Source organism: Colossoma macropomum, unplaced genomic scaffold (genome assembly GCF_904425465.1).
Source record: "Colossoma macropomum unplaced genomic scaffold, Colossoma_macropomum, whole genome shotgun sequence".
NCBI classification, from domain to species: domain Eukaryota; kingdom Metazoa; phylum Chordata; class Actinopteri; order Characiformes; family Serrasalmidae; genus Colossoma; species Colossoma macropomum.
The window spans coordinates 17,395,144-17,409,660 of record NW_023494797.1 but is presented as its reverse complement, the minus strand read 5'-3'; the positions used below and the strand labels follow the sequence as shown (position 1 = coordinate 17,409,660).

The 14,517-nt window shown below is 41.8% G+C and overlaps 1 protein-coding gene across 1 annotated transcript in view; it reads left to right on the top strand.

Moving 5' to 3' along the window:
- The window catches only part of mylk3 (myosin light chain kinase 3), a 49,807-nt gene that overhangs the window by 13,803 nt on the left and 21,487 nt on the right, over positions 1 to 14,517 (top strand). Inside the window, exons 4-6 of the mRNA XM_036583895.1 lie at positions 2,595 to 3,208; positions 5,969 to 6,074; positions 13,484 to 13,577. Coding sequence (XP_036439788.1) covers positions 2,595 to 3,208; positions 5,969 to 6,074; positions 13,484 to 13,577 — 814 coding nt within the window. The remainder of the gene's footprint in view (positions 1 to 2,594; positions 3,209 to 5,968; positions 6,075 to 13,483; positions 13,578 to 14,517) is intronic.

Genomic DNA, 14,517 nt, shown 5'->3' with positions numbered 1-14,517 from the left:
AAGATAATATGATGATTATCGTAATTTAACAGAGAAAATTCTCATATTTGTGTGTTTCTTTGGTCTCTTGTTCAGCCATCTTTCTTTTTTTCTCATAACTCTCTGTTTGGAGTCTCTGAAAAACCTCTGTTTGGAGGGTCATGTAGCTCTAACACTTCACCCTCCCCACTATCTCAACAAGAATCAGGACACCCTACTCCTAGACGTCAACATGCAAAACAGAGGGCTAAGGGCTCAGTGGTGGGGCAAGGGGTGAAATGGGACTGGGCCTAAGTGTCTCATTTAAGGGTCTGTATTTTCAGAGAACTGTAGAATTCTGCAAAGATGGTTTCATGATTAACTGTCATAAGCTGCTGTAATATTGCTAGTTTGCCCCAGAATACACAGCGCAGACAGCAGCGTCAAACTCAACCACTAAAAGGGCCAAATTAAAAAATCTCAACAAATATGTGGGCCAGCTGTGTTTTTCTTTAATTTTTACCTAAAATTTTGCCCTGAGCTGAATGGGCCATCGTTTATTCAAAATATGCCAAAACTGCAACAGCAAAATAGGCACTGGATACTCGAACTATATTACAAACTGATTAAACCGATGATCTGCAGCCACCGTCTGTTTATTCTTTAATATTTCACTGAGAAAACCGAATATGCAGCTTTTTAACTGCCGGTTTCCAGATAACCGACAAAACAGCAGATCAGTTTAGCCATTTGTGCAGCTGCTGAGTCTCTGAGCTGGAGTTTAGACCAGGCTGATGATCAGGGCTGAGAAGAAAATCACAGCGTACAGCGTTTAGAGTTTTTCAGCTTAGAAACCAAAGAAGTCATGTTTTTGGTCTGTTTGTGTTTCTGTGTGTTTCTGTGTGTTTCTGATGGTTTCCTGCTGAGGGGGCTGTGAGTATTTAGTAACTACTAAGCTCAATGTTAAAGCTGGTTTGTGGTGCAGCTCGTTTGGATTTAGTGATGATAAACCTGAACTCAGTAAATACTTACAGTACAGCTAGTCTACGTCTGAAGTTACGCACAGCTGGGGCAGCTGGACACAGGCATCTTTTCTTTTTGTGTAACTGCTGACCCACAGATTGTTGCTGGAGAAAAGGCATTAGAATGCACACACACACACATGTTGCAGTGCATGCTGGGGACTGTAGTGCAGCTCAGGGTGAAACGGGCTGATAAAAATAATAAATTTAAATGATATTGCTGGCTGAATAGGGTGGTCCCACGGGCCTGAGTTGGCCAGCAGGCCCTGAGTTTGACACATGGGGTGTAGAGGGACAGTGGCTTACACTCTCAACAATAAAGACTCCTTAATGGTTCTACATACAGAAAAACCTTGAGTTTAGTATGGATGTTTTCATTAGGTGAAGGCTCTTTAACTTTAAAATGGTTCCTCACATTCACACATCTCAAATATGGTTCTTTAAAGACCAATCAATTAAAATGTTCTTCAGGGAAACAAAAGTGGTTTCTTTATTGCTTCGCACCATAGAAGCTTTTTTGGAACCCTTATTTTTAAGAGTACAAAGCTACACCCTCAAGAGTAATAGTGCTAAAAGAGTTCTTTATGCAAAGATATAGAAGAACCACTTTTGCTTTCTTAAAGAACGTTTCAGTGCATGGTTCTTTAGGGAGCCATTTTGTGTAAGTGAGATCTGTGGGTGTGAGGAACCTTTTTAAAGTTAAGAGCCTCCACATAATTTAAAGATTCTAGGGAGAACTGGAAATTGGGAAAGAACCCATGTGAGAATTAAAAAAAAAACTTTTAAAAGGTGTCTTCACACTCAAAAACATGGTTGTTTAGGGAACCAAAAGTGGTTCTTTTATGGTGTCATTCCAAAGAAACTTTACACACTTTACACACCTAAAAATAAAGGTTCCAAAAGGGTTCTTTGTGTGAAGCTGTAGAAAAACCACTTTTCATTACCTAAAGAACCTCTCTATGCATATGTGTGAGGAACCATTGTTTAAAGAACCTTCACACACACAGTGTAAAGGTTCTAAGGAGAATCCTTATATTGTTCTAAAACTTTTACATGTGGAGGTTCTTTAAATCTTTAAAAAGTTCTTCAAACTCACAAATCTCTTTTTCATACATGGTGCTTTAGGGACCCAAAAGTGGTTCTTCTAAGGCATTGCTTAAAGAACTGGCTGTGGCACCTTTTTTTAAGAGTCTAAGAAAATCCTTAATTGGTATAGAACCTTTCTGTGGAGGTTCTTTAAACTTTAAAAAATGTTCTTCACGCTTCTCATTTCCAAAACTGGTTCCTTAAAGAATAATCAGTTTAAAAGGTTCTTCAGGGAAGCGAATGTGTTTTCGCTCTGAAGAACTCATCATTAAAAGTGTGTGGCTTTCCTGTGTGGTGGGTTTGAATCAGCTGGGAGATGCTTTATCATGTGATAACTGTCACTCACAGTAAACTCTGATAAGCGCTGTCGTTGGCGTTTTTCTTCTGTGCAGAGTTAATTAGCACTATAACATAATTAGATTTGCTATGTTTAGTTGAAACATGATAAGGACAGTGTTGGAGGATGTTGAGTGAAGCTACTATTAAAACACTGATTTGAATGATGTGTTTCTGGCAAACAAAACACAGACGAACAGAAGCCCGAGAGCGACCATCTCTGAACTGTTCTGCACAAGAGGAGCCGAAACAGGAGCTGGAAGCGGAGCAAAGGAAAGCAGACGTCCCTGGGGAACCACGGCTCCTCACCGAGCAGCACATGCCTGTCAAAGAGAACTTGGAACCTGGCTTGCAGCAGAAGGAGACAGTTGCTCTGGCAACTCCACGGCCAAAAGGGGCCGAGCGTGAGCCAGAATCTGAACCTGTCACCCAGGAAACCAGTACAGAGGAAGCTGGCACGATTCTGGAAAAACCTGCCACATACCAGAACAAATCTGAGCCTGCCAAAGAAAGTTCTGTGCCACAGAGTGGGACGAGTTCTGCAGCACAGAGTGGGACGAGTCCTGCAGCGCCGAGTGGGACGAGTCCTGCAGCGCAGGGTGGGACGAGTCCTGCAGCGCCGAGTGGGACGAGTCCTGCAGCGCAGGGTGGGACGAGTCCTGCACCAGAGAGTGGGACGAGTCCTGCGCCAGAGAGTGGGACGAGTCCTGCGCCAGAGAGTGGGACGAGTCCTGCGCCAGAGAGCGGGACAAAGTCAAAATCAGGAATTCTCAGTAAAGGATCTGAACCACAGCTCCTGATCATTGGTATGTGCCTTTGTGAATAAGTTTTCATTTGGAATATGATTGACATTTGGATAGACACTAGCAATGCTGATGAATTTACAGCACAGTAAGGCTAAGGAATATGACACAATGTCATTAAAATGATTCAAATAACTAATCGCTAATAATTACATTAATTTGTGTGGTTAATTGCGATTAATCTGATTTGTCGTATTTGCTCAAATTTGACTCTTGAAAAAAGACTTTCATTCAATATCATCATTTTCATGGTGTGAATGTAGGGTTCACATAACCTGAACATCAAAATCCACAGAGCGAACACACTTTCCAGATTTCAACACCAACATCCAGTGAGAGCAACAGTGGCTGCATGTTCCAGCCAATAAGTGTCTATTTTATATGTATCATATATACAGAGCGTAGTCCAGCCCCAGCTAAATTTGACCTAAAACTTCATGAGCTTTTCACAAAAAAAGTCCTAAAAGTAGACAAGGAGAACCAATTTAAACAAATAAGACAAAAATATTGGACTTGGTCATTTATTTTTTGAGGAAAATGATCCAATATTTCAGATCTGTGAGTGGAAAAAGTGTGTGAACCTTTAGGATTAGCAGATAATTTGAAGGTGAAATTAGAGTCGGGTGGTTTCACTCAATGGGATGGAATCAGGTGTGGGTGACCACCCTGTTTTATTTAAAGAACAGGGATCTCTCACAGTCTGATCTTCACAGCACATGTTTGTGGAAGTGTATCATGGCACCAACCAAGGAGATTCCTGAGGACCTCAGAAGAAGAGCTGTTGATGCTCTTCAGGCTGGAAAAGGTTACAAAACCATCTCTAAAGAGTTTGGACTCCACCAATCACAGTGTACAAATGGAGGAAATTCAAGACCCTGTTACGCTCCCCATACCAGGAGCAACGGCATATAATAGTCTGCAAGGTCACAAAGGAACCCAGGATAACTCCTCAGCAACTAAAGGCCTGAATCACAGTAGCCAATGTTAATGTTCATGACTCCACCATCAGGAGAACACTGAACAACAATGGTGTGCATGGCAGGGTTGCAGGGAGAAACACACTGCTCTCCAGAAAGACCATTGCTGCCCGTCTGCAGTTTGCTAAAGATCACATGGATGAGCTAGAAGACTACTGGAACAATGTTTTGTGGACGGATGAGACCAAAATTAAATGAGAAGCTTTATGTTTGGAGAAAGGAAAACACTGCATTCCAGCATAGAAACCTTATCCCATCTGTGAAACATGGTGGTGGTAGTATCATTGATGGTAGTATCATCATTGATGGAATGATGAACTCTGAATTATACCAGCAAATTCTAAAGGAAACAGGTCTGTTCCTGAGCTGAAACTCAAGAGAACGTGGGTCATGCAGCAACGACAATAAGCACACAAGTCGTTCTACCAAAAAACGGTTAAAGAAGAGTAAAGTTGATGTTCTGGAATGGAAAAGTCGAAGTTCTGACCTTAATCCTGTAGAAATGTTGTGGAAGGACCTGAAGCAGCAGTTCAGGGGAGGAAACCCACCAACATAACAGAGCTGAAGCTGTTTTGTACGGAGGGGCTAAAACTCCACCAAGCCGATGTTCAGGACTAATCAACAGCTACCGGAAACGTTTAGCTGCAGTAATTGCAGCACAAGAGGGTCAAACCAGATACTGAAAGCAAAGGGTAACATACTGATGCCACTCACAGATAATATTGGATCATCTTCCTCAATAAACAAATGACCAAATCTAATATTTTTGTCCCATTTGTTTAATTTGGTTCTCTTTATCTACTATTAGGACTTGAAAATCTGCTGAGGTTTTAGGTCAAATTTATGCAGAAATATAGAAAATTCTAAAGAGTTCACATATTTTCAAGCTCCACTGCACTTATATAAGCAGTCTAACACAAAACTTGTCGATGCATCTGTAGTTCTGCCCATTTGTCCCCTGCAGTCTGATACAGGATCTCTTACGTATTGCAGGAATGTAAACAATTCAACCGAATCATTTTCAACCTTTCATCTTATTGGAACTTTCCAAAGAGTTTCTTAATCCTGCTCCTGGGGACAGACTTCCCAGACCGCCTATAATTCCCTGCATCAACATTCCTGATTCAGCCTGTGAAGGAGTTGATAATCAGTTGATGAGCAGGGTCAGGTGTGTTGAGGCAAGGCACAGCTGAGACCGAGTGCTTCTCTAGGATCAGGATTAAGAAATGCTTCAGAGGAATTAGTGGCTTACACTCTAAGGACCCATCAGTGGGTCCACACTTCAGTTCCTCTCTCTCATAACTGCATGCTTTGCATAGGCCTAATAGCTTCATAGTAGTTACTGGATAATTAGTATTAATTACTGAAGAATAAGTTGGATTTAACGGCTGTTTAAGGGGCTAATCTGCTAAAATAATCCCTTTTAATGCAAATGCATTTCAAAGTATGGTTATTGTACAGGTTCAGGTTCAGGTTCAAGCTAACAGGAGACCCGTTGAAGCTAAACTTGTAACAAAGATGAACTGAATAGCTTGGCAACCTCCTGCTAGCAGCTGTCCCCTCCGAGCAGTCAGCGGATCATTTCACAGAATCTCAGTCAGCGCTAGTGTGTGTAACAGAAACTCCATCAGCATTCTGTCAAAGTTCCTGACTTTAATGTGAAAACTGGTTTGTGTCAATACCTGTAAATGGGCTCCCAGACGGGTTTGGTAGCAGCGGCTGGGGTGGGTGGGTGGGGGGGATTGTTTAGGCAGGTTTCTCACCACAATCCCCATTGTTTTTCCAGACGACTGCCCGCCTCGGCCGGCCCCGTTTGAGCACCGCATCGTCAGCGCCAAGCAGGTTCCCATGGGCTCCTATTACGAGGTCAAGCCTAACGAGCTGCTGGGAGGGTGAGTGTAGATGTGTGTCCCACACTATGGCCATGGTCTGGTGTTTAAAGGGCCCATATCCTACAAAATTCTACTCTCTTTATCCTTTATTTTTGTTACTGTTCCTTTAATTCCCTGGGGTCCATGAACTCACCCGTGCGTCAAATTTGATGTTTCTATATCTATTTATCTCCCTTTGCGATAACACAGTGCCGAAATGTGGTTCAAAATTTCGCCCCCTTTCCATTCCATCTTATCACAAGATCATACGAGACTCACATTCAGAGTTATAAGCCTATGAAGAGGGGCTGAGATACACGTCATCTGCCTCTCACTGTGTGGAACTAGTGGAGTCGTGTGTCCATCTAGAAGCTGGGGCTAAACTGCTGAAGGTTGAATAGGTGGATATGTGTAAAAGTGATAGTTTGAGTGACATCATAAAAGCATTAAAAGCAGAATTTGCAGGTTAGTTTCTACAAATGGACTGTATGGACTGATCGGTATGTTTTAAAATGTCTACTTACTACTTTTTTATTTCAATAAAGTGAGAAAAGGTCAGTTTCAATGACCGATTCCCTTTAAAAACCCGACAACAGTTCTTTTTGTATTGAACAGTTCATGAGCGTTTGGGTAGTGACAGTGACGGTTCTTTGTTGTTTGACATGCTGCAATAACTCTAAAAGTAACTAAAGCAGAATTTCAGCTTTAGCTTGCAAGACGTCTATAATGTCTGAACCATATAGGAATCCCAACCGTTTTAATATACAGACTCCTCATTTTGCAGCACTGTTGTTAAACATATTAACATAATCCTCCATAAAATTTGCATGTTTAGAACTTTGGTTGGAAATCCTTTCATTTAGTGCCTCAAGTCTACGACCCAACAGACATCTCCCAACTCTGACCGCTAATTGGACAGTTGGTTGCAGTTGGTTGTTTCTTGGCCAGTTATATGTTGTTGCATCATTAGTTCATGCACAAGAAAGCAAAAGGTCTAGAGTTGATTCCACATGTGGCATTTACATCTGTGACAGACAGGAGGACCATTAAAGCTTCAATACCAGTGAACATAATGAGGCTGAAAACTGGAACAAAACCAACCAAAGACAGAGCCAAAACATTAGATGGTCCAAAATCAACTGTTTATACACGTTATTAAGAAGGTAGAACACAATGGTGAGTTTAGCAATAGAAAACAAACAGGCAGCCAACTAAAACAACAATGCCAAAAAAACATTCAGTCATGAGCAGAGAAATCTGTACAGGTTGTAGTAATATATGTGTCATAGTTCTATAAATGCAAACGTTGCATACAGTACTGTGCAAAATCAGAGACAATTCATTTGTGTAATTTCCAGTCTAAACAACTTTTAACTATAAGTTATTCACAATCCAAGTTATTACCTGGACCAAAAAACGCAAAAACAACTTCTAAAACTGAACTTGTGGAAATGCGAGGTAAGAAAAAAAATCCTGCAGATTTCTTTGAAAAACTGAAAGTGAGTCTCCTGATGAAAGAATGGCAGCTGTAATAAAGGTACAGAGGGCACTAAGGAGGAGTTTAAGTATCTCAGGGTCTTGTTGACGAGTGACGTGAAGAGGGATGGTGAGATCGTCCACAGGCTGGGACAGGCAGCAGCAGTAATGCAGTCACTGTACCGGACTGTAGCGGTGAAGAGGGAGCTGAGCCATAAGGCAAAGGTTTCTCTGTTTACTGGTCAGTCTACATCCCCACCCTCACCTGTGGTTATGAGCTTTGGGTAATGACCGAAAGAATGAGATCACAAATACAAGCGGCGGAAATGAGCTTTCTTGGCAGGGTGGCGCTACACTCTACTGACAGGACGAGGAGCTCGGAGTATAGGCACTACTCCTCCACACTGAGAGGAGCCAGTTAAGGCGGTTCAGGCATCTGATCAGGATGCCCCCCGGATGCCCCCACATTGGGGGGGTCATCCCAGGACCTGCTGGAGGGATTATATCTCCAAGTTGGCCCGGGAGCGACCCCCAGCATGAGCTGGAGGAGATTGTGGGAAACAGGGTTGCCTGGGATTCTCTGCTCTCCCAACTGCCACTGCGACCCCATCTGGATCAAGTGGTTAAAGACGATGAATGAATGAGTCTCTTGGTAAAAGAATAGCAGCTGTAATAAAGGTACAGAGTGGAGACACTAAATACCGAAACATCATGTTAGTTGTTTAGTTGTTGTTTTCTGTTAAGTAAGTTTTCTATTTTTTCTAAACCTAAAATTGAATAATGTCTACTTAATGTTTGTGTAAGACGAAAAAATGACGCAGCCGCTGATGAAAACGTAATCCACAATGCAAGTCACAAAACAGGCATAGGTCAGATCCAAAAAGGGCAAGTCACACAAAAAAGCCCAAACATAACCAGGTGAACAGTCCAAAAGGGGTCAGGCAGAAGGCAGGTCAAAAAAACAGGGCAAAATAGCCAGAAATATACACAACACAGAAGAGAACACTCAGAAGTTCTTAGAAAAGAAGCAATACCTCGCAAAGGACCCGTCCTACAAGCCCAGGCTTTATACTAACCTAATCAATGAACAGGTGAAACTGATCAGTACCGTTTGGAGTGTGAGAGTGAGGCAGGAATCACATGATCCCCAGGGGGTTCTCGGAGATGGAGTCCAAGGAGACCTCAGAGCCGAAGTGGAGTCGTGAAAGTTTGCTTTGTCAGTAAATTAAATAAATGAAAGGTGGTCTCTAAAATTTGCACAGTACTGTAAGATTCTGTTCATTTGACCAACAATGGTGCCCTGAAATTGGGCAATACATACAACGGTTTAGTTGCTTTTTAGCAAGAAATCATTCTATACAGAACTCAAAAGATAGTTCTCTGACTTGGAACCAAAGCAGAACCCTTTCTGGTGTCATTTTTTTAAAAAGATTCTTTAAAAAACTATACATAACAGGTTTTCCATCCTAGAGAAGAACAGTTAAACCATGAAAAAAGCCATTTAAGCATTTAAATTTTTTTTTAATGTTCACAGTATAGAACCATCTACTTTACTAAAGAACGCTTGTCTGTTATCTAAAAGAACCAAAAGTGAGAAAGCTGCCGAGGGAGAACCAGTATACCGTGCTCTTTTGACAAATTTCCCACGTCTCTACAGGCTTTTATGTGCTTCTCAGTGAACTGTCCTCTGGTCTTCATGCTCCTGTGCTGCACCACACGGCTTGTATTAAATCCTCTGAGATCAAGCTGGTCCTTCTCCTCATGGCTGTGCTCGACTCATCGACTCCTACATCCTGGACAGATTTCTTGATCTTTTCAGTGGTTTTGCTTTGCACTTTGTGATTGAAAGTTTTGGTCCGTGACTGTTGTCTTTCATGGTCTGCCAGCTTGTTTTCTCTTGCTATGCTGCCTACTGTGTTCTTACTTCTTAACGAAAGAGTTGATTTTGTCTCGCTCTGATCGGTTTGTACTGATTTTACAGCCTCGTTACTTCTTCTGCTTTGCTGCCAGTGACACTTCTTCAGTCCTCATGTTCAGAGATCGCAGCAACAGACTCACAGTGCAGCCTTTTGTTAGATCTTTTATACATTATCTAATGATACAGTGACCCATAGCTGGCCAGAACACTCAGAAACTGAACAGCCAATTGTACAATTACTGGCTGGAGGCTGGTGATGTCCATTGGTTTCAAGCTTCAGACAGTCAACAGCAAAAGATTTGAAGCCAAGTTACTTACAGTACTTTGAAATGGGAAGACTGTACAATTTATTTTGACACATAATAGTAAAAATATGATAATACAACAGTTTTTAATGCAGAAACCGTCACCTTATTAGTGTTTTCTACTCACCAAATTACCACCAGAGTGATAAGGCAAATTTCCTCCTCTACAGGATTTCCTGTGCTATGTTAGCGTCTGTACCATGCATTTGTTTCCCCACTCTGTGTTTAAATGTTGCTTAAGGCAGATCTAACAAATACACAGACATTTTACATGTGTAAGACATTCATGTCACATATTCTTTACTTTTCCTTTGCACTTTTAGAATGAACCCGCCATTAAATACTTAAATTCAAAGCCTAACACTGGATGAGCGGTATGTTAGCCATCTTTTAGCCTGTTCAGCCTGCTGAATTTTAGACTAGTTGTTAAGAGACAACCCCTCAGTTTAAACACAACTGGGTTATTACTTCAGCCATTAGTACACTTGGTGGTCCATTTTTCAGGTTTTGACATAGTTTGAAAATCTGTCTGTTACTCTTTACATTGTGTGTAAATTTCACGATGAATGAACCAAAAGAAACAGCCCAAAATTACCTGAGGAAACATCTGGTTCCATTGACCTACACTGAAAGTAGAGTATGTTTTTCCTTCTCCTGTAAAGTTACCATTTTGGAGATATGAGATTTTGTTCTGACAGCAGCGACATATTATTTAGTGACTTGATGTATTATAATGGCTTCCAACGTGACTCAGATCAATCAGATTTCAGAACCGGAACTATCAGTTTTGTAAGTTGATACTGGCCACTAAGATCAAACTAGTCAAATTTAGAGCTTAAGGTATAGTTAACTATCACCAATGTCTATTACGAGTCTATTACAAATTATTCACTACTTTTTTCACACTGTAATGGGATTAATTTACCTCTTGTTTTCTCATTACTCATTACTTCTGCTTTACTCTGTAATGCATCAGGGTCTCCAGACAATCCATATTTTTGATCTATCTCAGCTCCCAACACTAGATAGAGCAATAATGTGGACTGTCTGGGATTCCCTGATGACCAGTTTGAGGACCACTGCCCTATAGAACCCAAACAAATCTGTACCAGCTGGAAATAACATGGAAAAACCCAACAGTCATTTGAGTACTTCAGATATCGGAGAAACAATCAGCTAAAGACATGTCCCTATCCCTGCCTTTGGACATGACACAGCCAGTTACGCTGATTAAAATTAGGTCTGATGCTGTTTGGAAACCCAGAAACTAGGTTCTAGAAAAATGCCACTTCAAAATAAAATCGTTACGAATAAAAATGTAAACTCACAAAGCTGGTCCTGAATGAAAATCAAGTCTGGTCTGTGCAGGTGAGATTGGGTCTCTCTCTTCTTCAGCACGGAGATCTTTATCCATCAGTTTCATATTACTGTGATTAGATGCTTCCACAGATTGTTTACACCGCATTCCGGGCTGCACTGCTCATATTCACAATCAGAGTCTTATCATCTTATCAGCTCCACTTATTATATAGAAGCACTTTGTAGTTCTACAGACACTGTGTCCACTCACTGTCCACTCTATTAGACACTCCTACCTTGTCAGCCCACCTTGTAGATGTAAAGTCAGAGACGATAGCTCATCTGCTGCTGCACAGTTTGTGTTGGTAATCCTCTAGTCCTTCATCAGTGGTCACAGGACGCTGCCCACAGGACGCTGTTGGCTGGATATTTTTGCTTGGTGGACTATTCTCAGTCCAGCAGTGACACTGAGGTGTTTAAAAACTCCAGCAGCACTGCTGTGTCTGATCCACTCGTTCAGGCACAACACACACTAACACACCACCACCACATCAGTGTTACTGCAGTGCTGAGAATGATCCACCTCCCAAATAGTACCTGCTCTGTGAGGGTCCATGGAGGTCCTGACCACTGAAGAACAAAGTATGCAGAGAAACAGATGGACTACAGTCTGTAACTGTAGAACTACAGAGTGAAACTATACGGTCAGTGGAGCTAATAAAATGGACAATGAGTGTTGAAACAAGGAGATAGTTTTAATGTTATGGTTGATTGGTGTACATAAACACACATACACACAGTTTCTAAACCACTTATCCTTCTGGGTCATGGTGGCCTTGTAAGGGGTTGATGTTCGTAGTTTAAGTTGTTGGTGTTAGTTTCACATGTTTACCTGTTATGTGCGCTTTATTGTTCAGGGCTGTGGGGTTAGTTAATTAAGTGTGTACCACAGAGAGGAGTGACCTTCCCTGCTGTCGTGCTGTATTGATCAGCACTGAGTGGTGGTTTCCTTGCTGCCTGTTCAATAAAAGAGCATTCGCCTTTAAAGCGCAGTGTTTCCTGTGTCTTCTACTTTGTTTAAACTACAATATATTTATTTAATACATTTGTTTTAGGTTCAAACAGGCCTGACTACAGCTCCACCACACTACTCATAGCACTGACTACATCTGATTTGTCTTAGGGTACTTAAGGTGCAGTTGCTGAAAGCTGAAATGCCCCTCAGACCCTCCACATGTGATAAAAGCTCACCAGCTGGTAATTATAGTTTAGCGCTATCGGTGCACTGTCAGCTTGGCATTTACTCAGTTGCGTCCTCCAACAATAGCAATGCAGATAAAGCTCACTGACCTGGGCGTTCAGAGATAAACATATAGACATTGGCAGGGTCGGGGGTGGAGAGTTTGGGGGGGATCGGCTGCTGATAGCATGCGGGAGGGGCAGATAACATGTACTGTTGAAGCTGAACAACTGGCGCACACAAACAAGGTCTAATCCCCCCCGCATGGGCCACAAATAAGCGCTGGCTTGTTTTTGACTGGTCATGGACACAGTTTATTTTGGGCAGGCGTTGAGCAGGTCTGTGTGCGTAGGCCTTATTTTGAGTCACAGACGGTGGAGAGGAAAAAACCTCAGAGGCAAAAGTTACACTTAGAAGTCTAGAGTTGTTACTGTTGCTTTGCTATGCTGTTTAAATGTAATTACAGAAATATTCAGTTAAAGGGGAATTTCTTCATCTAAAATAATTCAGTTGCTGAGATGTAAATAAAGTCAATCAGAGTGGTTTGATGTGACTCAGACTTCCTTTACAGTGGTGGTGATAGGAACCAGGGTTCGCCATGGCTACAACACAAATATAGACATTTTATTTACTATCCAAAACCACCAGTGAACCTACACGAGTCTTCTGAGTTTATATGGAAAGTTGATGATGGAAAATAGTGGTAAATCTGAAAAAAAAAAAAAATCTTTGGGGACTATTTTTTCTTTACAACACTCTACGTGTGCCCCTCCACCATGAATGCATTTTAAAAAGTATGTTTAAGGCCTTAAACATTAATTGAATATTATTATAAAACAATATCTTAGACAATATTCACAACTATTTCATGTAGTAACTTTCTGTGAGGGAGCTTTTAGAGGTGGACGTCTGGTTCCTATCACCACCACTGTGAACAGTTCTGAAACCAAGTTTCTCTACAACAGAGCGTTTCACACCAAACCACTCTGAATGACTCTGAATGACTCTGTTTACATCTAAACTAAACTTCATTTGCATTTAGTCTACCTTCTGTATATACAGGCTCAAACAACAAACAACAACAAAACATGGTGATTTTCTTTCTGCAAAACAAAACTACACACATCAATAACTCTGTGACTGACACACCTAAGGCAACGTGCAGTTGACGTAAGTGCTGGTGTTTCCACAGGGGGCGTTTTGGACAGGTGCACAAGTGTGCTGAGCTCTCTTCAGGACTTACTTTGGCTGCCAAGATCATAAAAGTGAGGGGGATGAAAGAAAGGGTGAGTACAGAACAGCCAAGACAACAAAAACAACAACAAACAACAATAACAGCCTCTCTCTGCTCTCGCACGTCTCACTTACTTTCAAAAGCAGCTTTTATGTTAACGTTCACGCTCTCTCTCTCTCCCTCCCTCTCTCTCTCTCTCTCTCTCTCTCCCTCTCTTCCTCTCTTCCTCTCGCTCCCTCTCTCTCTTCCTCTCCCCTCTCCCCCCCTCTCTCTCCTCCTCTCTCTCTCCCTCTCCCCTCTCTCTCTCCCCCCCTCTCTCTCTCCCCCCCTCTCTCTCTCTCTCCCCTCTCTCTCTCCCTCTCTCTCTCTCTCTCTCTCTCTCTCTCTCTCTCTCTCTCTCTGTCCCTCGTTCTCTTTCTTCAGCTCTCTCTCTGTCCTTCTGCTCCAGTCTGTCTCTTGCTCTGTTCCTGTGAACAGATTTATGATTTATGACAGCTGATGAAACTCATACTGGCCAGCAGCTCTACACAACACACAACACGCACAGACACACAACCTCACATACACACACGACACACAACACAACACACACAGACACACAACCACATAACACACACAGACACACAACCTCACAACACAACACACACAGACACACACAACCACACAACACACACAGACACACAACCTCACATACACACCTGTTCAAAGACAGATTCATACACTGAAGCACCAAAACACACAGCCACTTTTCTGTCTCTGTCACTGATGAATTCTGTTCACACGAAAATGAAAAAGAATACATGCACCTTCCTCCACTGCATCCAGACACAAGCACTTTATTGTACTATATATATGCATGTGTGTGTGTGTGTGTGTGTATGTGTGTATATATATATATATATATATATATATATATATATATATATATATACACACACACACACACACACACACATATACATACATGTGTATACACAGTACTGTGCAAGTCA